This window comes from Seriola aureovittata, chromosome 4 (assembly GCF_021018895.1).
Source record: "Seriola aureovittata isolate HTS-2021-v1 ecotype China chromosome 4, ASM2101889v1, whole genome shotgun sequence".
NCBI lineage: Eukaryota > Metazoa > Chordata > Actinopteri > Carangiformes > Carangidae > Seriola > Seriola aureovittata.
Genome location: NC_079367.1, coordinates 23275247 through 23299921, shown reverse-complemented (window position 1 = coordinate 23299921; position 24675 = coordinate 23275247). Strand labels below are relative to the sequence as shown.

At 40.3% G+C, this 24675-nt stretch overlaps 1 protein-coding gene across 1 annotated transcript in view; it reads right to left on the bottom strand.

The window, feature by feature from the left end:
* The window catches only part of frem2b (FRAS1 related extracellular matrix 2b), a 53316-nt gene extending 41708 nt beyond the window's left edge, over positions 1–11608 (bottom strand). Inside the window, exons 1-2 of the mRNA XM_056373442.1 lie at positions 6430–11608; positions 5181–5270 (exon numbers count right to left, since the gene is read on the bottom strand). Coding sequence (XP_056229417.1) covers positions 5181–5270; positions 6430–11482 — 5143 coding nt within the window. The 5' untranslated portion in view covers positions 11483–11608. The remainder of the gene's footprint in view (positions 1–5180; positions 5271–6429) is intronic.
* Positions 11609–24675: the final 13067 nt, after the last annotated feature.

The window sequence follows — 24675 nt, the reverse complement described above, 5'->3', positions numbered from 1 at the left end:
ATAACATTTTTCCATAACAATAAAATGACTACCTGATATTTTATTAGCTGCAGCACAGATGGACTGTGAGGAAAACTTCACAACATAAAATCTCTTTAAAACACAACTGGACCCACTATGTAATTTGCTGAGGCTTACAGTGTATTTCATGTATGTGATGATTCATACCTTCGGTCCTAAGGATGGAGCGTAGGGGAGACAATTTCATTAATAACAGGATGGAAACACACGGTGAAACTGCAGAGTCATCACCTGCGCTGTGATGGGGACATTATAACATGCACAAAATCTACACTATCTTCACAACTGCATGTCAGTGCGTGTTCTCTCTTATTTTTGCTGTGCTCTTGCACGCTATGGTAAAAAAAAAAAAAAAAAAGATAATCCCACCTAACCTGGGATTAGACAGGAGGGGAGACAGGGGAGATGGATTCAAGTATGCACTCAGTGTGACAAGCGATTACACGCCGATAACACGGAAGATGTAGATGACCGACACGGCAGATGGTACTGCAGGAGGATTTATTAGGTCGAGGTACTCACAGTGACCTGAACTTATCTTGTTACACAAAGCATAAAAAAGACACAAAACATGTTTGTTGAGGTGGGCGCTGCAGACGTGCATTGGAAAGTGGGGAGGAAAAACATTCCTCTCTCTTTTCAGGGGCTGCCATGTAAGAAAAAATGTTCCAGTCAGAGACTGTGTTGTACACTGCAGACCCATTCCACTACAAATCTGAATTATTGATTTACATACTCAATGCACTTTACATACTAAACAAGTCTCACCAGTCAAATGGGAAATCCAAGGAATGATTTGAAATAGCTCTGCATTTTGACCTTCAGAAGGAGCACATTTTTATGAACTGATAAATCAATGATCTTTTGGTGCCTCTTTGTAGTTCAGTGAAAGAAAAAAAAAAAAGGTGGTAGTGAGTGCCTGGAATGAAAAACAAAGGCCACTGCAGTGTGTCTGTCAGTAGGAAGCATCTCTGATGCTGACTGACTGGCTGGAGGCAGACAAGGATTCAGCTCCACAAACAACTGCCTGGGAATGCCAGGGCTTGTGTGTGTTCAGGTAAGCCCACCTGAATGCACTCGAATCCTCAGGAGACAAGGGGAGGGATGGAGTCTGCTGAAAAACGGCAATTAACTGACTTAGAATGACAGGAGCCGCCCCCTCCCCAACACACACACACACACACACACACACACACACACACTCTAACACACGTGCACACAGATATACAAACATCCAGATACCAATCTCGTTCTAAACAAAACACTTTCTAAGTAATTAAAGAGGTTTCTGGTCACCTCTGATCATGACTTTGTTGTCCAGGTGTAATGTTTCTTTAAAACAGTAAACAGACACCCGCAAATTAATATGTGTAATTTCAGTCCTCTGTAATCATTCATTCAAAGCTTTGACAAGCTTGACAAATAGCAAGACACACGAGCGGTTCTGAGAAAATAAGCTCTGTCATCTCCTTTTTGGCAAAAGCACCTTAAATACAGCCATAAAGGCACACGGTGGCAGCTTTCTGAAATGAAAAAAAGAAAACTGGAGACAGAGGAGATGAATGACACACAGTCCCCAAATTACCCATGATTATACAGTTATCTACCATTACAAACAATCGGCAGTATAGTTTTTAAGTGATTTAAGTGTTATTCTGAAGTTTTTTCTACCACAATGGAGTCAAAAGTAGCAGTGTTTAAGACACATATAGAGAATCCTTTTATTGTGACACCCACTAATTAAAAATGATAGCATTTTGGGTTGAGGCCTAATTGCCATGTTGTTATTTGTAGTGAAACACCCATCTGCCATCTTTATGTAGCCAAGTTAATTGAGTGAAACAGCAACTTCTCATCAAGTCTAAATTACATAAGCATAATTTATCGAGCTAAACAAAACAATTAACTAAGAGTTTATCAACCTTTCTGCAAGCTCTTAAAAAAGCAAATGTCGTGGGAAAAAAAGCAAAGGTCATTATTGCGGCCAATATTCACATACTATGCCAAACAATGGACAACAATAGGTCCGGTCCAACATAGATTTAAACCTGGGCTCAGAGCACACCATTTCCAGTTAAAGTAACAGATGCATCAATGCCAAGAAGAATTCAGCCCTGGCAGCTCACTGAGAGCCAAGACTGTGGCTTGTACCAGGACAATCCATTTATCGCAAAAAAACAAACAAACTATGATCTAAGCTTCAACAGCTAGAACAACCTTGTTGTCAGGTGTCAAACTGTCATAAGTATTTGGACAGACTGTAATGAGTGGCTTGGCACTTTCCACCCCCCGAACCCCCCAGCCCCCACGCCTTTGTGAAAAAAACATACCAAGAGTAATTCTGAGCCTTTCCCTGTAATGAGTGCAAGTTGCAAGACACTTTATTTTTGTATTGACAGTGGAGCCAGCAGAAATCCTATAACAATCGGTCATGTGGTGCACTGATCTCAGTACAGTGAACTTACCCTGGAGGAGAGGCAACAGATAATGTCCGACATCTAGTGCTGAAATGATTTATTACCTCCACCGAGGAGGCATGTTTGTTTGTTTGTTTGTTAGTGGAGAGTTGAGGCAGGGGCCAAGGAGGAACCCATGAAACTTTGGTGCAGATTCAGTTAAAGGGGTGAATTCAGGAATTTTATTCATCACTTTCCTCAACCTGCAGGGCATTTTTCAAAACTTTCGTCAATTTCTTAGGAATAATGCATGGATTTTGATGTAAAAAATATGATATATTTATGGTGTTGACATCTATGACTTTGTACAATTTGGTGCAGATCCAGATGTCCTATAATCTGGATCTTCCAGACGTGTGTAGGACTGTTTGGACTTGGCGAAGATATGTCCTCTACTCAGTGCCATTCTACTTGACAATCTGTTTAGGCAATTGACAGAAAATGAAAGAAAATTGCAGTAAGAACATTAAATTGTTAAAATAAATTATCATGCAAAATCTTGAAAAGTTTATTTTCCGCTTCAAAGATGTGAAGATCTGCAGCTTTTTACTGTTTAATGTCACTGAAAGTGAGATGAGGGTTTGTGCTTAGTTGGATGAAAGAAGCAACATGAAGACATTATTTTTGACAGCAGGAAAATATAGCGATTTTTCACTATTTTTTGAAATTTTATAGATTTAATGACTGAATATCAGAATATCATCATTAACTGCAGCCATGGTTTAATGGGGCTATTTCAAAGTTTTTTGCAGCTGAATGTGTTTTCTTGCCAGCTGCGGCTGGTGGTGATTGTCACTTGATAAGAGCTTCACCCATCATTGTCTTTATAATAAAAGAGGTTATAATACGTCCTCCGAGCAGTGCTACGTCTTCAGTACAGACTGGAGGCTAAAGTGAATCACCATAGGAAAGTGATGAGATTTCCTCTAGACTGGTAAGTAAACGGCTGTTAATGTTGGTTATGAAGCGATAGCAAAACTTACAAACAGCTCCTTAAAATCATATCTATTAGTATTGTATATATGTACTTTGAAAACAATGTCCACCACCCTAAAATACATAAAGCACACAAATTTAGTTGTACATGTTGATCAGCAGTCAATAGCAAGTGTATACATCAAACTGCATGCACATTCACAGTTCATCACAGCTGTTGCCACAAAACTCCTTGAATCCCACTGAGCAGCTGCGACATGAAAAGTAACTTTTCACCCTAAAAAAAAACTGCCAAATGCAGTTGGTAAATTTCCCAATGAACTTGAAGCGAGGAGGAGAATGTTTTCCACTGCTGAACATGACAGAGTGCAGCTGTGTGCCAGTGTACACCATTCAGCTCCTCCCCAACACAACTGTTCAAAGAGCTCGAGGCTCTGTCTGGGGATTTAGGGCAGCCACCGGCACAGCTTAAATCTTATTTAAAAAATGTTCACTGACTGCCTCAGAGGCTGCAGTGTAGTATGTGTTGAGTTCTTATGGATGGGTCATCCAACAACACTCTTTATCAATTTGTCAAGCCATTAAGGTGCCACAGAGAATGACACTGTAGAGAAATGTAATGTGTCGGACCGTTGCAAATTTATGTTTTGTTTTGTTCGAGCACATAACTATAATTGAGGACAGAATAAGACATACGCTGTTCTGAGTACTCTTGTCAAGTCTAAAAGTGACGTAAAATATTGTAGGTGGTTCTGAAAAACTGAACCTAATTGCCAGTTGTGGGAGATAATCTCCCAGTGTGGGATATAAAAATGCCATCAAGCATCAAGCAAGCTAGAAAGAGAAAGAAAGTGACAGAGACAGACACCTGGAGTGATCCATGGCAAATAACCCAACTGAGAAAATAATAAAGGGACTGTCTGAACCTCGCTCAACAACAAAGGAGCTTTGCATGGACTCGACACTTGCCGGCAGCTCAGGTAAAGAACTGTCATTCAGTATCACCTCCCGATAAGGAGTTATCCCCTGCATTTTAGTCATCAGTCATTTACCGCATCATCCCCCTATTGGCATTGATGTTAACTTATTATTCCACTGAAGCCACAGATTAGTTGTTGAGAAAAGAGAAAATGTGTAGGGGGGCCCACTGAGGTGCTTGTGGGAAAAGAGGGCCCCTATTAGAGAGGTCCTTTGTGCTCACTCATCACCACTGAAGGGTAGCAGAAAGGACACACCGTCAGGCACGCTGCTTCTGCTAATCGGCAACACCGGCATGATTGTCTCAAACCATTCATTGAGCCTGCGCCCGATTACATATCTACAGTAGAAGGAAGGTCTCTTATTGTTCTAATTACTTACTTGCTAAATCAATCATTACTTTCTACATCAGGATGGCCTGGCATAGAAAAAATATTGTTTGATCATGGGTGGGGTGCTAAAAGACTGAGCAACCTACAGTATAATGCACAGTAAGAATAACATGAATGTTCAGATAACAGGTTAATAAGCGGGGAAGCTTTGACAGTTAAGGTTCTGGCAGAGGTTTTTGAATAAATGGCAGAAACAAAAGTTACATATAAATAGTATATTTTTCTTAACTGTTCCTTTCTCTACTTAAAGAAATATGAGTTTCTTAAAGTTAAACTCCAGACAGTGTAACAAAATGTAATATTTCAGCCTCAAGGTTCAGCATGACAAGGATTCATTTTAAACTTAATGATGTGAGAGGATACCTTCAAGAGGGGACGTTTAAATAAAATAACTTACCATTGTCCTCAATGGAAAAATAGAAGATGTCATTTGTAGCATTGTCACCATCCCTCAGAACATAGCAGATGTTCATGTCATTAATTTCAGCTGAAAAAGAGAAACATTTGCATAAATATGATATCCTACTCATAAAAAAACACATCAGTTATTTAACTTTAAATTTAAATGCCAAGTGGGAAAATGTGTCCAATTTGTTCCTGACGGATTATTTGTCAATAACTACTCCTGAGCCTTTATGTAAGCACCAGACTGAGGCTGTGTGATAAAACGTGCGTGCTGCATAGTGTCGTGGGAATCTGAAAGGAGAAACTGCCTGGTAACAAGGGTTGTAGATCTATTAGACTCCTGAATGACACTGAACATAAAGAATAGCTTGACTCTCTGGGTTCCATCACAGCAGTCTGTTTGCCATCCTAATAGTGTGGTGCTAGAAAGGATTCTTTATAGCCCAGGATCTCAAAGATTGCGAAGTTTACAGCCCTTTCTATCTTCAGTATTTGGTGTCAAAACATTTCCTTTCAAAGGGGCCGATGCATAAGAATATATAGCCACAATTTTCAAATGCCCAGGAGATAGTGTCTTTATTTACCATCTGTTTACTCTTGTGAGAAGTCTTGAAATATTGAACAGGCCTCTTGACGAAAGCATCTCACGGTGACTCAGGAAAAAAAAAGCAGGGAATGCATGGATATTGACTGTACACTAATGCAGCCAACCTGATGTTTACCATTGACCAAGATACCCCTATAGTCTGTTTGAAATGTTGCTTCTTTATTGTAATGTTTGCCAGTGGTTTGCTGTGAGCCTGGCAACCTAGTCTCCCTCCCTTTGACACATTTGTACATTCACAATATTTATCATAATGTTTGTAAGTTTCTTGTCTTCTGTTAGAAAATATTACTCTAATAAAGTACAAATCACCATCAGTTCTTTTCCCAAAGTGAAATACATTAGGTACTGTTTGAAAAATGCATTCCACCAGTGAAAACTGGTCAGCCTGAGGCACTGGCATACTTCATTTCTGTAAATAGACAGTCTCTTGAGAAAACAAAAACCTTTATATTGGAACTCAGCATTTTTCAGAGGGGAGTACATTTAGCAGAATGAGTAAATGTAAAACGAGTTTAAGACTGGGCTCAAATACCGCCAAGAACTAAATACTGTCTTCAGTGTGAGTAACCGCAGTATTTCAAATCTGACAAAATGTCAGGGGATCACAAAGCAGCTTGAAATGTAGCTCTCTTACCTTGCGTAAAAGTGGTGATAGTAGCATTTCCTCTACCAAGGTTGATCAGGTAGCCATGTTCTGGGGCCACAGTAATCCTAAAGGTCACAGAATTCTGAATGCTGTCTCTGTCCTCTGCTTTAAGGGTCTTACTGGTGATCACAAACCCCAGATGTCCAGTCTCAAGAACCCGCAATGTTGGTGCACCCTTATTCACCACAATCTGTGGTACCCCATTATCCACTGGGAGGACAGTAATCTTCATTACTTGGGGCTTTCGGGTCTCAAATACAGTGTCAGGGAAGACGAAGAAGTCTGTGTGAGTGCCATCAGTGACGGTGAAGGAGAAGCTGTCCTCTGCACTCTCTGTGCCATCATGCTTGTAGCTGATCATGTTCTCATTCAGGTCCTGCTTTGTGAAGGAGTTGACAGGCCTGGTGTTGTTAAAGAGCAGGCGACCATGAACCGGGATTTGAGTGACTGTGAACTTCAAGAGGCGGTCAACGGTGTCTCTGTCCTCCACTGTTAGCTCAAAAGGCGTGATGAGTTTGTTCTCTCCTTCGGTCAACACCAGGCCATGTACTGTCACCACAGGCTTTTTATTGTCCACATCAGTGATTGAGATGCGGAAAGTGCGGAACACAGGGTTGTAGCCATCAGTCACCTCAAATTCGAAGCTGTCCATTCTCACTTCATCGTCAGCAGTGTGAATGTAGTAGACTTTGTTCCCAGCCAGCTGCAGCTGTGTGAAGGATGAGATGGGCATCCCAGGTGTGTCTGTACACTCAAGGTGGCCTCTCATTGGAGCTCGGGTGATTGTGAAAACCAAGTGTTCATCCGGGCTGTTAAGGTCGCTGGTACTGAGTAGGTCTGTTGTCAGAGTGACCCTGCCACCCTCTTTAAGGGATACACCTTTACTGACCACATCTGGGAAAACCATATCAATGCCACCCACTGTTACATAGAAGTATCTGTCAATCAAAGGGTTGATGCCATCTGTCACATCAAATTTGATGAGGTCTCGAATCCCCTCTTGCCCATTATGGATGTACAGAATCAAACCCTGATCCACTTCGTTCTGTGTGAAGTTCATTCCCACTGTGATATTTTGCAGTGTCCCAGAGGGCATTGTTCTCTGCAAATACCCCTGACCAGGCCCATAGCGAATAATGTAAGTTAGAATGCTGTCCTCAGAGTCCAGATCAGTGGCTTTTAAAACATTACTGTTTATGACTTTCACATCGCCTATCTCAATTTCAAGGCCATCATTGATTGCCATCCTTGGGGTTTCGTCATCCACAGGGATAATCATAACTATTACTGTTTTCTCTACACTGAACCTTCCATCTGTAAGAACAATATCAAAGCTGTCCTCTGTGGTCTCTGAGTCATCATGTTCATACACAATGCTGGACGCCTCCCTGATCTGATCCAAGGTGAAGTTAAAGACAGGGACAGTGCCAGTAGTGAGCTGATTGAGAATAAATCCATGCTTGGGGGGTTTGGTGATAATGAATGTGAGCTGATCAGGGGGGAGATCCGCATCAGCACCATTCAGAATGGGAGTGTCAATGACTATGTTCATGCCCTCCATAACCACAAACTCTCTCATGTAAATCTCAGGCTTTTCATCATTAGAGGGGATTATGGAGATAGGGAAAAAGTGCCTTTCAGAGAAATTGATGCCATCAGAGCATCTGAATGTAAGCCTGTCCTCCACTGGCTCAACTCCTTTGTGAATGCTTTGAACATAGTAAATGTGATTCTGTCTGATATCCTTGATGGTGAAAGCACTAATGGCTGTCCCAGACCTGGATTTCTCTGAGCCCGGGGCTGGGGAGATATTTTCCACATACCCTGAAGTCGGCTGTACAATGATTGTACAAAGGAGGTCGTCATTGGGAGTGTCGACATCATCAGCGCTTATATGAAGAATTTGAATGACATTCTTCTCTCCCTCAACAACAGTGAACTGTGGCCCCACAAAGACCTCTGGAGCCTGGCTGTCCAGGGGAAGAATAGTTACATGAACTCTGACACCTGTGATCTTATTTCCTCCAACAGTCCACTCATCAGACATGTCTGTCAAAGTGAGATTGAAAAAGTCCTCTTTTGTGGTGAAGCCTACCTCCCCACTGGTATGAGCATAGACCACAAGGCCGTTAATGATATCAGCTTGGGTGAATGTACCAGACGGGACACCTTTCACCAGGATTTCACCTAATGATGGAGGGTCCTCAACAATGAAGGTCAAACGAAGGTCATCCGTGTCCTCGTCTCTTCCCTGAATGACATTACTCGTTATCTCTGTCGCTCCATTTTCCAGTACATCTATGTAAGAGCCAATTGTGCCAGCTGGGAGACTGATAGTTGGAATCTCATCATCAATTGGCTTCACACTTATCTTTATAGTAATTGGGACGACATGGACCCCGTCACTGACATCTATTTGCATCGAATCAACTGTTGATTCATCCCCATTATGGATGTATGAAATTCTGCCATTTGCAATATCTTCTAAGCTGAAAGTGTCTCCTTTTGTCATGTCGGTGAATGTAAACTGGATCTGGCCATGCAGTGGTGGCTGAGTAATAGTGAAGCTTATCTGTTTGCTATCTGTGTCTGTGTCTGAGGTGTCCAGCTCAGCACTTGTTATGATATGTGTGCCTCGTTCAAGCACAGTAAACCCAGAGTTGGTTATCTGAGGCGGCTTGTTGTCCACTGGCTTTAAAAATATAGTGAAAACTCCCTCTACACTATTTCCAGAAACATCCTCCACAGTGTACCTAAACTGCAAAACATGAGAGGTAATTCCAAGCTCAAGATCAGGTGGTTTGTAAGCAATTTTATGGTGGTTAATTTGTGCCTGATTGAAAGTTGTGACTTCAGTGTTTGGCTTCTCAGTTAATACCAGAGCTCCCAATACAACAGGGCTATTCTCATCTGTGTCCGTCGGTGGCTGGATGATTGTGTATTTGAGATCCCGATCCTCTGAGTCGAGGTCAGTGTAACGGAGGAATTTTTTCCGGAAGTAAGTAAGCTGATACTCGTGCACAGTCATTTGCAGAGTCGTGCCAGGGTACAGTTCAGGTGGGAGGTCATCGATAGGGAGAATTTTGATTATGAATGAGCTCTCACTCGATTGGTTTGGTGGGTCATTGTCATCTTGAACTCTAAACACAAACCGATCCATAACTGTGCTGGTGCTGTGGGGCCCAATGTGCTTGTAAAATAGTTTACCATCAGTAATATCCTGCTGCAGCCACTCTGTCACTACTTTCTCATACATTTCATCCTCTGTATTAAACTTCCAGGTGGATGGGTCCTCTGGTGCCTCAGATTGACGCAGCAGCATCTGCCCAACGGTGGAAAAGGGAGGCTCTGTCGTGAATTTTATAGTAGAATCCTCTGAGTCGATGTCTGCTGCACTGAGCATAAGTGAGGAGACTGGCATCATTTGGTTTTTGAACAAAACCAAACCAGTGTTGGCATTGATTATGGGAGGCTCGTCATCAGTTGGCACAACAGTGATGGGAAACAGAAACTCCACCTCATTTGTGCCATCTGTCATTCTGAAAATAATATTATCACTGTATGTGTCACTTCCATCATGTTGATAAATGACCACTCCAGCGTCTAGGTCACTCGGGGTGAAAAATTTCCTCCTCGAGCCCAGAACAGTTAACTCCCCATGCCTCAGGCCATCAATAACAGTGATTCTGACTTTGTCTAAATTGTCCTCATCGCTGATTTCCAGATTCTGTGAACTGGACAGAGGCCTGGACTGACCCTCATACAGTAACTGGCCAGTATTCCTTGTCACCACAGGGGCCAATGTGTTCATAGGCTTAACAACAATCATGAAAGCAAAAGGGTCTGACACAGCCCCCTCTGTGTCCACAACCTCAAACTCAATCTGGAAAATCCGCTCAGTGTCTGAATCCACAGCAGGGGGTTTGTAGGCGATTTTCAAGTCTTTGAGGTCTCCCTGGTAAAATGAGGTTATTGGTAAATTCCTATCATCCGTGCTCACTATGTAGCCCTCCTCAAAGGACAGGGGGGATGTGATGTTGAAAATTAATTCGTCAGGATTAGATTCAACATCCTCTGCCGCCAGCATATCCATGGTTATCGCTGTCATTACAAACTGGTCTACTTCCATCATCATCATTGCAACAAAGCTGGGTTTAGGGGCTGTGTTCTCCTCTCCCTCTTTAATCCTGACCAAAATTTGGAAAAATTCCTGTTTGACCAAATTGCCCTCTTTATCATGTAACTCCACAAGCATTGGAATGTAATCTCTGTTTGGTGATTTTGAAGCAAAAGTATGCTGATAACGGATGTTCATTTTAATAAATTCATCACAGTCCACCATTGTTCCAAGGCTGTCCTCATCCACAAGTTTTCCATACCTGGGCAGCACGCTGCCACTGGAGAGAGAGGCTATTTTGCATTGTTGTGCACTTCTATCATAGGTGAATTCTAAAATTCTTCTATCGATGGGGTTACTTGTGCCGAGCAGTTTCTCAACAGTGAGAGGCATATTTTTGGTCAGTACTTCCAGCTGTGTGAAAATGACTTCCACCTCCATCATAAAAGGTATTATAATGGTATCCGTTTGGGTGTCATACCTGAGTTGCAATCTCACTCTATCCCTCGGAGGACTCCTGGAGCCAAAGTGAGAATACTTCACGTCGTTGGGGCCAAATTCACACGGAAACTTTTTCGGAGATAGATGTCCGGGCCTTTGAGACAAGGGATCATTGTCCAGGACTGTTATGCTGCATCTATCACCGGGCTGAACTTGGATAACCAAATCGTTGATGGGATCAATGAAGACTGATCTCCCGAAAGGCACGCGGATCCCATTATTGGCAACCAATATCGTGTCTTCTGTCAGCTCGGACCTCAAGGCGTATGATAATCCATAGCTGTCAAAAACCTGCGCAACTGCATCACCTGTCAGAATCACCGCAAGCAGAATCAAAGCAGCGCCAGTCCCGTGCAGATGCGGGGGAATAATCCAAGCCATTTGTAGTGTGGAACCGCAGGAGACGCGTTGAACTTTGCGCATACACCCTTGTCTAACTAAGTACGGCGGTTAAAGTTGCAAGAATATAAAATCAGAGTTGGATAATATCACGCGCCTGTGGGTACTGAGGTGCACCATTCTCCCACAGCAGCTGTACACTGATAACCTAAACTTCATACTCCTGCTTTGTTAGAGTAAGGAGAGTTACGCCCTCCTCTCAGCCGATTGGTTAATATCTCCGCAGGAATGCGTTTGTCAGGTTTTAAATGGACGTGGCTTGTGTCATTCTGTTCAGACAAAACGATTCCGCGTGGGTTGGACCTCATCAGGTTGGAGAAGATAGGGAAAAGAAATGAGTAAGGTAATGTTTGCGTATGAGGCATGACTTACCGCCTGCATTACGACTAGGAATGGAAATGATGTTCGAAGTATTTAAAATACCTACATTTGCATTTTCTCTAAACAGAGCTAGACAATCACTCAAGACTATTCTTAACAATGAGGGTAAGCAACCAAAAGTACAGATGTATAAAAGAGTCTTCTTGACTGACAGTCTGACTGGGGAAAAGCTTTGTCTCCCTCTCGTGGTTTGCGCCGCTGAGAAAGAGGGGGGATGCTCTGCACACACCCATTACTACAGTGGAAAACACAGTGGAAAACACACTGTCTCCGATGTAATTTTCCAGCTTCTTCTTCCTGATAAAAATCTGTTTTGTCATAAGATACAGGTTCTGCATTATGCTGTATGAACCTGCCACTATTATATGCTGTGATTTTATTTCATTTTATTTTTCATATTATTTTAAGTTACACATAATAGAGTGGAGTCACTGTAATGGCTTTTTAATGTGAGGCACTGCATAGAGGCCAGAGCTGATGGAGAGGCAGCAGCACAAGAATTTGACTGTGTCCACTGTCATGCGATGCAGCCAATTCATGTGGTCAAAATACAGCATGTCCACTCAACACATTTCACCCTGTAAGATACCCCCCCCCAATCTACTCTTAAGCATGAGTCAAAAGTTCTATTTTAATGGAGTCATGTAGTGATATTGTCTTACGTGTCCTGCTATGCCACTCTCTCATCACACAGGTCCTCCAGGTGTCAGAGCTTCCATAAGCAGAGCATTCTCCTCTGGCTAACGACAAGCCCAGTCATGATCTGGCCCCTCTCTGCGCCACTCATCTGGAACCAGTGTTGATTAAGAGGACACCCATACACACATTGTGCAGCACAGCAGAACAGGCCAAAATGACTCAATTATATTAACAGTTGGTTTGATTTTGGCACGAAGAGCACTACTGCACATCAGACTGAAATCACAGACCTTTTAGAATGTGTCTATAGGGGGATGTTGGTAGATGAAGCCATTTTTACAAGTCTCATTACCAGGCTCCTATATAGTGTTTGAGCTCACTTTTACTTCAAATGCAGGTAAATTGGGGGGGGGGGGGATTCCTCAATCACAACTTCGGCGTTCACTGTACATAGCTTCAGACACAGCTGCTCTGTATGTCTTATTTACCTCAAAGCCTTTATACATATTAGATGAACACACATGCCTTTATATTGCCTGGAAGAATTTGACTTCAACAGCCCACCCTGATCCCCTTTAGTTGATTTCCATTCCATCTTCAAACTCTTGGGTGCAGCCTTTGTGCCTACCTATAGTTGAGCATTAATGACATACAAACTGTCTCACAGCTGGCATGTGTTGAAATCAGTACACAGTAGCTGCCATAACAAACCGTGCAGTTGAGCTGCACTGGACACTGTTGACAGGGTCCAATTATAAATATAGCCAAGCAAACTGCAAGGCAAAGCCCCCAGGCCTTGACAGCTCCTAGTTACAAGAGAAAATGAAAAAGAAGATGAATAGAACTTTCTGACAGCAGCGATGGCAGAGAGGGAATTGAATCATACCCAAACCTTCAGGCTTATTTTTGAGGCAAGGGGAAATTTGATGATATTCTGTCATATCAAATTTATGTCAAATTTATTGTAAATGACCAATCCTTCTTAGAAGATGGAACTGTCGGTCTTATAAAGGAAGTGAAGATCCCAGTCGCACTCCTGATGTGCAGGTGATTTATTGAGGGGCAAAGATTCATACGGTGAGGATGGGTTTTAGGCCGAAATATTACAGTTCAGTTTCCTTTTGGATAAAACTTATAAATGTTTATCAGAATAACAATAGATGATTTTAGGTTGCACATTCATTTAAGGTTTTTCACTGCTGAATGCTGACAGCAAAATATTCAAAGCTGTTCAGCAGCTCTTCTAGATTTTCATTTGTGGCGGTTAGCACCCACAAACTCAGTTTGTTTTACTTTGTGATGACTCTGGTGACAGCTAAATATGCTTACTGCAGCAGTTTGAAGATACCGTTGATGTTTGAAGAAAACAAAAAGAATATATTTACATTAGATGCATCCATAATCTAAAAATATCCCGTGTTTACAGAATGACTAACTTCCTCTCGACAATTTCCTCTCATCCTTGTCACCACCATACACACACACCAAAAGGTCAATCACTGGGAGGCTTACATTCCCTTCTGTCAGGGGCACCACTGTTATTGTAACAGTGTTAACAGAGATATACATCATGTAAGGCGCCTCGAGCTCGGAGAAGTGACATCACCAAGTCAACCTGATACATGGATAATGAGGTGCTGCAGGATGAGCCATCTGTGTTCAGTCTGAGTTCAAGTCTCAGTCCAAACAAACTCTTAACAACTTTTGTTTTGTTTTTATATCTATATATTGTCTTTATTAACATTAACCACAATTTTATTCTTCTGTAATATTCTTCTAATATTGTGTATTATTTTAGGCTATGAATGGCTGTTATGACTATGGCACTATGAAACTGTGGCTGGGAAATAGCCTTGATGTGGACTGTCTGTGTTAAATAAACCAATAAATAAAGAGTAAATGCAATTGTTAATATTAGGCATGCTTTCTGGATAGAATGAATTTAGAATGAATCTCAAACCAATTCCAATTCATTTACTACATAATGCAAAGCTACACAAAATCAATCTCGTTATTATTAATAATATCACTGTTCTAGCTACACATTGGAACAGCGGTGTCCCTCTCTTGCTAGAAATGCTCTTTATAATTGTCTCATTTTGTGTCACCGCACTGTTTGTCTCAGTGTTGCTAAAGTGACTCCATTCCAGCAATTGCTTGGGCTTAACAGGTCTATTTTTGTTGGTGGCTATTCTCTAGAGACAATACAACCACAACCTCACTGATCTCATTAAGGCTATTTTAGTTCATTACATCTCTGTCAGGGACAATTCTTTTGATGGTCGAAGCTGAAATGGTGGCAGCAGCTACTCTGAAGTCCTCCCCTTATATAAGTAAATTGTGTAACATATGGAAACACAATGTACAGCCAACCAGCAGCCAAATCCATCTTCCTCAGCTTATGTGACTCTTGGGAAACTACAGAGCTAAAAAGGCAGCGGAAAGCAGTCAACTTTAATCATATTCTTTATTTGTGCTCACAAATTCCCCAGGTGTATGAGGATCCATGTATTAAGACTATAACATATGGCCAGAGCAATCACACTGCTTATAAGTAAAGTTTGGTTTATTTACAGCATGCATTTAACAAATAGGCTCATCGCGAAGTGCTTTGCAGAAAACAAAGAGGACGAAAATAGATGAAATACAAGGATAAGAATGGGGACACAATTGTGTGTGTGTGTGTGTGCGTGTGTGCGTGCGTGCGTGCGTGTGTCTGTGGTGGCAGTTGGTTAGTCACATCAAATTGACCTCCACTTAAAGCAGGGCATAACCTCAGACTTAAAAATGCAAAAGCAAAACTGCAGAATGAAATGGAGAGTGGTGCTGATGTAACTCATGTGCTGGCATTCAAGCACAAGCATATTCATCTGTCGTCCCATTTCAAACCTCAAAAACTGTCAACTTAGTAGAATATGAAAATTGTTTATATATATATATATATATATATATATATATATATATATATATATATATTTATTCATAGATGCCCTTTTCATCTAAATTCTATGACACGAAAAACAGGAAAGACTTCAATAAAACAGTATATACATATATACATCATCATATGATAATCTATTGCTACATGTAGATTTTAACTATAGCAATAACAGTCTTTCCGAGCACAGTGGGACAACAGCATGCCACAAGTAAGGAGCTTTAGATCAAAAAGCATACATCATTTTACTTTGAGAGATTTCTGGCTGTAAAACTGTAAATGCTATGAAATAGCTTAAATTAATTCTCATAGAGGTATTGCTTTACGCGCATCCAGTGTCTGCAACAACCTATAAACAAGTTCTGTAACACTCTGTGCCTGTACCAAATCAAGGTTTCTGTCTGTGTGAGCAATTAATTGCTTGATGTGGTTGCACTCTTGTAAGGACACCATGTTACAGAGAGATTTTAATGAAGTACGATGTGTAATGCTGTGCCCAAAAGCCTCTAACAGTGCAAAAGCAATTGTAGGGGCACCAGGGCACTGTCAAAACTGCCTTAATTATATTCTAACTAACCTGACTGATACAGTGGCAGTTAAGGACAACGGCAGACATTTAACCATTCATCCGTAAGTGGAAACTGTGTCTTTGACTTCAGACTTTCATATGTTATTAAAAACTCAAAATCATGGGCTTCCTGTGGAGGTGTGGTCGCCTGCAGGCCAAAGGTTACATCATTTAATCGGATTGCCGCCAGATATCCCGCAGGCCTTCCTTCTCCTGATGAGTTTTAAAGCTCAGGGGCACTTAACATGTATGCCCACCCTGCGGGCTGAACTCATTTATACAGTGCAGAAAGAAAGAGAAATGAGAATTCACCAGGTGGGACTCACTGTGTGATATCTGAACATTGTCACATCATCAGCAGGAAAAGTGATTATGAGATTTCAGATGTATTAGAAAACAAAAGTCCAAATTGTGTAATGTATGACCTCCTGAACTGACAGGAATGTATGTCAGAAAACCCAAAAATAGAATAATAAAAAGTAATTCAATTCTAGACAATAAATTTAATTTGGGGATTTTAATCTTATGTGTAGCAGCTGTGCATTTTGGCCATTTCTCTTTTAGTGTACTGTATTTTATCTTCCTTTTGAGTTTCTGCTGAGCAGAATGCATTCTCTTTCTTCTCTGATCTAAAGTTGGGGACTAAGTCAGCAACAATACCATAGCTGAAACAGAGTGCATTCACTAGATGCTCATGAAAAAGCTGCACACACTGCACATGTGGGTACAATAATGCTTTCTCTTGGACTGCATTTCACTGTTATCATTATATTATTATCAAGATTTATTTTATAGAAAAAGAACCAAGCCCATTTTGTTGGATTTACTTTGACATAATGACATTTACTGCCACAGAGTGACTTTGTCTGTATGGCTGCCTATTTTTCCAGCATTCTGGGGAATGTCTCAAATATTTCTAAGTCTCCCTGCCAAGCTGTAATTGACTTAATCTTTCCATTAGCCCCGAGTCGCCAAAGTCAGCTGTCATCTGTTAGAGTTAACTGTTGTAACAAGGTGCTTTTTAAGCTTTGTGATAGATTTGAGTTTTAGCTATGAGACTTAAGAGTGATTTTTAACCCCCTAACGCCCAGCACTGCACACAAACACACATACTTGAGTACCACACACACACAGATATATACACACACACACATCTCCCCTGCTGACAGCTCTAATAAGCACCAGCACACAAACTGACAAACTCTTGCCCATTTTAGTCAGGTGATGGGGTGTTGATGATCTCATTGAGTTTAGTAAATACCCCTGCAGACAGACATAAACAGAACCTATAACCTCCACGCATCATCACCTCTCCATAGGTAGCAAACACAGATGACAAATCCCTGCAATGTTTGGAAACAACCATAATCATGTGTATACTGCCTTTTTTTCAGTACTTCCACCAAGGAGGTTATGTTTTTGCCCATGTCTGTTTGTTGGTTTGGGTGTTTGTTTGTCAGGATTACACAAGAAATACTGAATCGATTTGCACCAAACTCAGTGAAGGGATGAGGCATGTTATGTTTTGTGACAGATCAATTATTTATGTTATCAGGCTACTTTCTTCTGTGTTATAAGAGCTAGACAGGCATGTGTAGGATAGTTTGGTGGAGTTATGCACTCTGCTGAGTGCCATTCTAGCTTTACAAAAAGCAAGACCCTATAAATTATAACAGCTGTGAATATCATGCACACTATACTTCACTGCCACTGCCAGAAGATGGCAAGCAACATCAGATAATACATATAGTTTGTTGCAAAGTGTACACTATAGAGTTTTGCATTATAGATATATCATATTATGACAATAGCTAGGTCAAGTTAGGAGACTAGAAATAAAAAGTAATACATTATAAGAGTTGCAAAAAGAATCTAAGCCTGACTTTACTGTGGTGACTTATGTTTCTATGTCTTTTAAGACTGACTGATTAATATGAGGCAAGTAGTGATTACAGAATTAAAGCTTTAGTTTTATAAAAGATAAGTGAAATCTTAAATTAAAGAAACTGTAAATCCACTTTGAATTATGGTGTAATACATTTCCAGTTACTTACATGCAATGTCCCGCTTGTGGTAAGACCTGGCACTAAGTGGGAATAGTAACCATTATTAAACAATGATGCCTTACCTGTAGATAACATTTTCAGATGCGTTTAGTTTGGTTCAACTTGTCGAGCTACATACTGTAGTATTGTTGTCTCACTTCTGAAAGACTGGCAGGTCTAATTAGTTCAAGACCTTATCTAATGACTTTGAATTTCTGCTGCCAGCTTGGCTATTGCATCAGTGTTCATTTTTAGAAGCGTGGTTGAAATCTGGCCCATACATACTACATCTAATTGACAGAGAGCTGGACTGCAATGTCAGATGAGTTCTACGCCCACCTGCAAAGTAAAGGCTAATGACGTCCTGTGTAGTCAAACCAACCATGTATACCAGACAATGCTGAGTTTTTTTCACCATAAAGTACTTCTACATTTATCTTTAAATGCAAGCTCTTTGTTATGAGTTCACACAAATGAACTCGATTTTGCAGAAGCATGCATTCAGCTCGAATAAGTATCCACAAAGCCACTTACATATTGATTTTATTTCATTTGTCACACAGTCACTATCGGAGTGTTTGCAACCTTACACTTTTGTGTGGCTTGAGAATGTAAACACATTTTTATCTCAATAAGAAATATCGTAGTGCCAGCATTGCTCAGTATTACAAATGATATCTTACAAAACATAAACATCCCCAAAATAATATAAATTCATACTTCCATAAATGTCTTTAGTAACTCCTGGCAGCTGGTACACCAGAAACCTGATCTAATGAGAATTTACTTAGAATTCACACACTTTTTTGTAAGTGTACTGCAGTTTTCATTATTTATCATATACATATTAAAGACATAAACCCAACTGCTGGCACAAGAAAGTGAAAGTCATTGCATACTTAATAAAAGTGAAAGCAGTAATCAACACGCCAGGAAATGGGTCAGAGGACTCCCTGGCAATAGCAAACATCATTAACAAACATTTGGCCCAGATTTTCTAACCCTCACTGAACATAAACCTTTGTAGGAAGTTTATACGCCTCTCAAACAGCTCCCCCTGTTATTCAACAGGAATCCTCTTAAGGAATGTTTTTCCCTGACAGGGGAAAGAGTAAATTATGTTTCCAGGTCCTAAGTGTGGAGCTGCACCTAAAGCGCAGATAAGACAGACAGAGAGACAGTAAGAAACGCCTTTTATAATCTGGTGGTTTCAAAAATCTGTGCACCAGAAGACGCACATTAGGATTTTGGTGGCGAGGGAAATATCTCTCTGCCCTCTGCTGGCAAGTGAGTTCAGTCATTCACTGAGTCAATAACATTGTTATTATTAAAGGCGAGATAATATGTTTGACTGTGTTTGCTGCTGTGTATGCAAATATTACTGGTGTAAGCATCAGAAAACATATATAGCTTAGGCTTCGTTGTTGTTTAGGGCTAGTATGTTTAATTAAACTGCTGTCAATCAGTCTGGGAATGATAACAAGTTTCTATTCAGAGCTTTGAATTTTGCGGAAGAGGATAGCACTTTGTTTGTATTTGGCTCAGGGATTGTGTCTGTAAAACAGTTCTCATTGTAGACTTACCAAAACAGTTTGCCTCCAGGTATCAAAGGCTAAAGACAAATAATGCTTTGCCACAGAGCCCCTATACACAAGGTGACAAAATAACAGATATAGGCCATTTATATTTGTTGCACTAAAGGTCGTCATGAAGAGGAAATATATTGTAAGAAATGTTATATTCTTCAGTCTAGTGTCAGCTCTGTCTCTCAGTGACTCTCACTGCAAATGGCATCAGAAATAAAGATACAGTGCATGAGCTGATCACACGTGACCTGAACTTAAATAGACAAGGCAGGGTTATGGCAGGCTATTCAACCAGTTGTTTCCTCTAAATAGGTAATAATCAAAACTTGGCCACATCAGGGCCGTCACATTTCAGCTGGAATGAATAGAAAAGACGTGCTACTGAACGCTCCTCAGGGCAAACAACTGTACAACAGTTCTGGCTTCAGTGTGTTTTGAAGCAGAATTGACTTTACTTACTTATGTTATAGTTTCAAACAAAAATATAGGTTCCATGTAGCTATACATATGTTGTTGCCTGTGACAGTTTCTAAGTTAAATAAAACTCAACTGTTATAAATATACAAATGTAATAAATATTCTCATGAAAGAAAACCTCAGAAGACAACAAACAATGTATTTAACTGTCCAAAACTGGCTATAATTGACACAAAAAACAAATGTGTAAATTTAAAGTACCACTTTAAAAAATTGAAGCTGCTAGAGCACAGAAACAGGAAGCTTTTATGCATTATTAATGTCTAAATGTTTACAAATTATTGTTTGCGGTAAAACAGCAACATTATCTTTCCTCCTTGTCCTCAAGTCCCCTTCAGTGAATCATAACCTTTTTCAATGTCCGCATTCACTTTGGCTGTAAAGGTTTTACTGTTCTTCTGTTTTATGGGACAATAGAGTCTTGAAAGAACTCTGTTATGTGATCACTTCCAGAGAAAGTCATTTTAAAAACCTGGGGCTGAAAAATGAATGTCCAGTTATTTAAAAGAAAACTTCCTTGACCATTAAACACTACAAAGATGTATCGGGCAATTTATAAGTATATAAGTTACACATATCTGCCGTATCTGTGTAAAAGACCAACTGAGTTTGAGGAGATTAACATTCACTTGCTTCATCCACATGAAGTGAAAAATGTCCCATTTTTCACTTCCTATTTTTTACGTCAGGGATTGAGATGGACTTTCTCATATCTCATCGCACATTAACCAATAAGAAAAGGGGTTTATCTTACCGGAGGGTGCAGTTAGCAGCATGGAGTCTCATTACGCAATACTTCACTTTGGCAGTGAAGTAGATCAAACTTTTAAAAATTCTAACATCTCTCTTATGGACCACAGTTCAAACGTGCAAAGCTGACCCAAGTTTTTGGGATGGGCTTCCAGAGTATCTCCTTTTAGGAGTCGGAAGTCTGGAGTCAGGTTGGTAAGGAGATTCTGCTCACCAGGTCTGATTGCCAGTTTTGACACGTGGTGGCAGTCAACTAGTCTCCTCCTCTCTCACCTGGCTTTTCTTTGGCTTGGTTAGATTTAGTTTGTTTGCAACAACATCATATTTTCCTCTCCACAAATGTTGCATACAGAATCCCTGTATGTTTTCACTTCAAGTCCCAAGTTGAACTCACATCACATTCCTTCAGTAAGCCAGGGTTTGACAAAAGTGTACTTTTCACCAATCTGGTGTTATTGTGCAGAATGTGTTGGGCTATTAAGAGCCATTTGGTCTACCTGTATAAAAGCCACTTTAACCCATGACTAGCTCTTAATGCAAGCGGTTTCACCATGCATACATAATGTATCTGAAAAATCCAATTAAATGTTGTTTCTGTTAATGTTCTCTCACAGTACTGCTGGAAAAGATGGTACTAGTATAATTGCCAGATTGCCTTTCAGATGTCTTGCGATGAGTGCAATGTGATAATAGCTCCAGTGATGATAATAATGACCACAAGTCCTGTAAGTGACAAATTGTGTTGATTCAGGGAGGAGGGAAATTGATCTCATTATACAGTGTCCTCTTACACACATACAGTATCTGCCAAAATCACACAAAGTCACATACAAATCAACATGTGCTAATTACAGTGACTAAGAAGAAAAGGAGTAAATTCTCCATGTGAACTCATGATTCCAGCAACATGACACTTAGTGAAACTTGGTCCTCATAACAGTGATAGCAATTGGTGAAAATGAGCTGTAACTTCAGAACAATTCAAAATGTCAAAACGCTGGGAGCAAAAAATGTCTCAGGATAAATACTAAATCGGAATATAGGGAAAAAATAATAAATTTTGACACTGTCTTAACTTATTAAGTTTATAAATGTTAGTTGATGCCTAAATCATAATAAAACACATTTCTTTTAGCCTTAGAAAACTGCTCTGTGGGGGAGATCACTCCAAAACAGCAAAAGAAAAACATGAAACCATGATCTGTTCAAAGTGTCAGTGAGAAATTTTTCCTTGTACAGACTTCAACATCAGCTGTGTAACATATGGTGTGTTTTGTTCTTCTTGCCTATGGATGTGGTAGAAAGAGATGGGTTGGCAAGAGGTTTCTTAGCAACTGTGCATGCCCACACTACCCAGCCATGACTGTTCTCCCTGCTACAGTTCAAGAGCCCAATGGGAAATATATGGGGAATAAAGTAATTTCACATCTTCCAAGCTCTGTAGCAGGCAGTCTTTTTCAGGACTAGTTCAGTAACTCAGACCTGAAATAACCAAGTCATTGCAGCACAAGATTAAGAAAGGTTGGACAGAGAACAGTTAGTCTGTGGATGTTGGATTCCATGGAGACCCTTAGGATGACAGAGTGAGAAAGGGGTGAGTGTGGGAATTAACTGATCTAACTCTGTTCTTTTCACAAGGACATCTGTTACATTACTAAAGGGCAAAGTTTTGCTTGTGTGTTTCCGTCTCAGTAAATCATCTGAATAGAGTGACAGTCAACAGGGTTTTTATGTTCTTCATATCTCCTCTCGAATGATGTTTACATCTTGTGGTTCACAACAAATATTAAATGATATTTTGATATGATACATGATAAGTTTAGTTATCATCAGTTTAGTGTCATCTGTAGACTGACAGTTTTTAGACAAATCTGTAGCTCCACATTTTCTGAAGTACTTGAGATTGTTGCAGTTTATTAGGTAAAAATTGTGGTTTGGTTTAATACAGAAGAAAAAAAATGTTGACATGGATTTCAGACAGGACATGTTTATCTAGGCTACATTTAACAATCTTTCTGATCTTTTTCAAACCTTAACCAAAGTGCACTGTTGCCCTACAGAGGGGTCTCTAGATGCGATCCTTGTTGTGGGCTTTGCAGACTGTCACAATCCCTGTCAGACGCCCTCCCTTCACCCCAACCACCGAGCAACTCAGCTGAAGCTCAACTCCATTCATTCAAAAAAATATGTTGTGGTTCTACATAATCCAGCCAGAAAGCATATGTGCTGTTGCTGCTTAGTTGTGAGTGAGCCAGCACATTCCCTGTATATGGCTTATCTACACATTTGGAAAGGAGGGGATAATTATCATCATCATCATCATCATCATCATCATCATCATCAGTAATTCGCAGGACTTTCACCATTGTCACAATTTCTGTCTTAGTCCTGTTTATTTTTGTCATTTTGCTCATCTCCTGCCACTCTCCATTTATATCAGATGTCTTCAGACTTTCCTCCCTGTCTCCGTCACCTAACTCCCCCACCCACTCATTTCTTACTTATCACCCAGCCCTGACTCCCACACCCACCTCACCTGTTCCCCAGTCAAGCTCATAGTATACCCCAGTCACTTGCCAAATCATTGATTTTCATGTTCTGCATGCTGTTGCGTTCTTGTCATCCTCTGACCTGTTTTATAGTTACCTGTTGCTGTACCAGCCTGTAAGTCATAACTATCACCATCTTTACCATAGAAATCACTGAACCGTTCCTGCCTGCCTAGTCTGCGTCAGCATTTGGGGCCTTCCTCCTGTTGGGTCCAACACAAATCAATAGTAGAGACAGAGGAACTGACCACTGTGTCAGCTAAACTTACTTTATTTATAAGCAAAGGCATAGCGCCACTCAGGAAACATAAAATAGGCTATCCATTAGTAAAGTTTGTAATTGCAATAAGCATAATCAATTATAGTTATGCTTGGCCACTGTCTTCCTCCATATGAACCATTTCCTTTGCAGATGAAGCCTTTTTAGGATGAGCCTGTGATGAACCTAAACTAACTTTTTCTGATGTTGTTACATTTCCTCAGAAATGTAGAGGGAAGATTTGTTCACTAAACAGATACAGCCAAAGTCGCTGAGGTCAGGGATACAGGATGTTACTTTTGGCAAGAATACAACGGATAAAGAGCAGTACGGGGGTCATACACATATAATTCCCTTATCTGACTAGTGTATCTGTTTAGCCCTTTAAAGCTAAGGAGAGACAGGTGATCAGCAGTTGATTGCAGTACATATACACACACACACAAAATGAGTTGTTAGTGTTGTTTAAGGATGCCCTTGCATTGCCTCCGCTCCGCAACTCTGCAAAAAGATATACAAGCTTTTTCTGTGAGATGGTTTTGGAGATTCTTTTTGACCCCTAATGACCAAAATATGTGTAATGCAACTTCAAAATAAATGGTAATTAATGAATTTGGAAAACACACTTGTGGAAATGTCACAATAAATATGGTTGTCACGTGATGCAAAAATCTTATGAACCAAATTTAAAATATATTTAATTTTAATTTTAGTTCAGGCATCTATTCTGGAAGATGTAAAAATTCAATTGGTGTACCACCATGATGCAACAACAGTGATGCTGCCCTCACATAGACCTTAGGCATAGACATAGAAGAAATCTGCAAAATTATTTTTGTTGTTCTTTTAGTTAGTTTAAGTTCCTCACCAGACATGTTTTCTACAGTGTAAAAATACCATTTCCGAATAACATGATTTTCCCACAAAAATAGTGCAAAAAAAAAAAAAAGGAAAACTGGGGCTAGAAGCACATGTTTACTTCCTCATTGAGAAATTCTGGATCAGGCCTTGTACCCCACCACCAC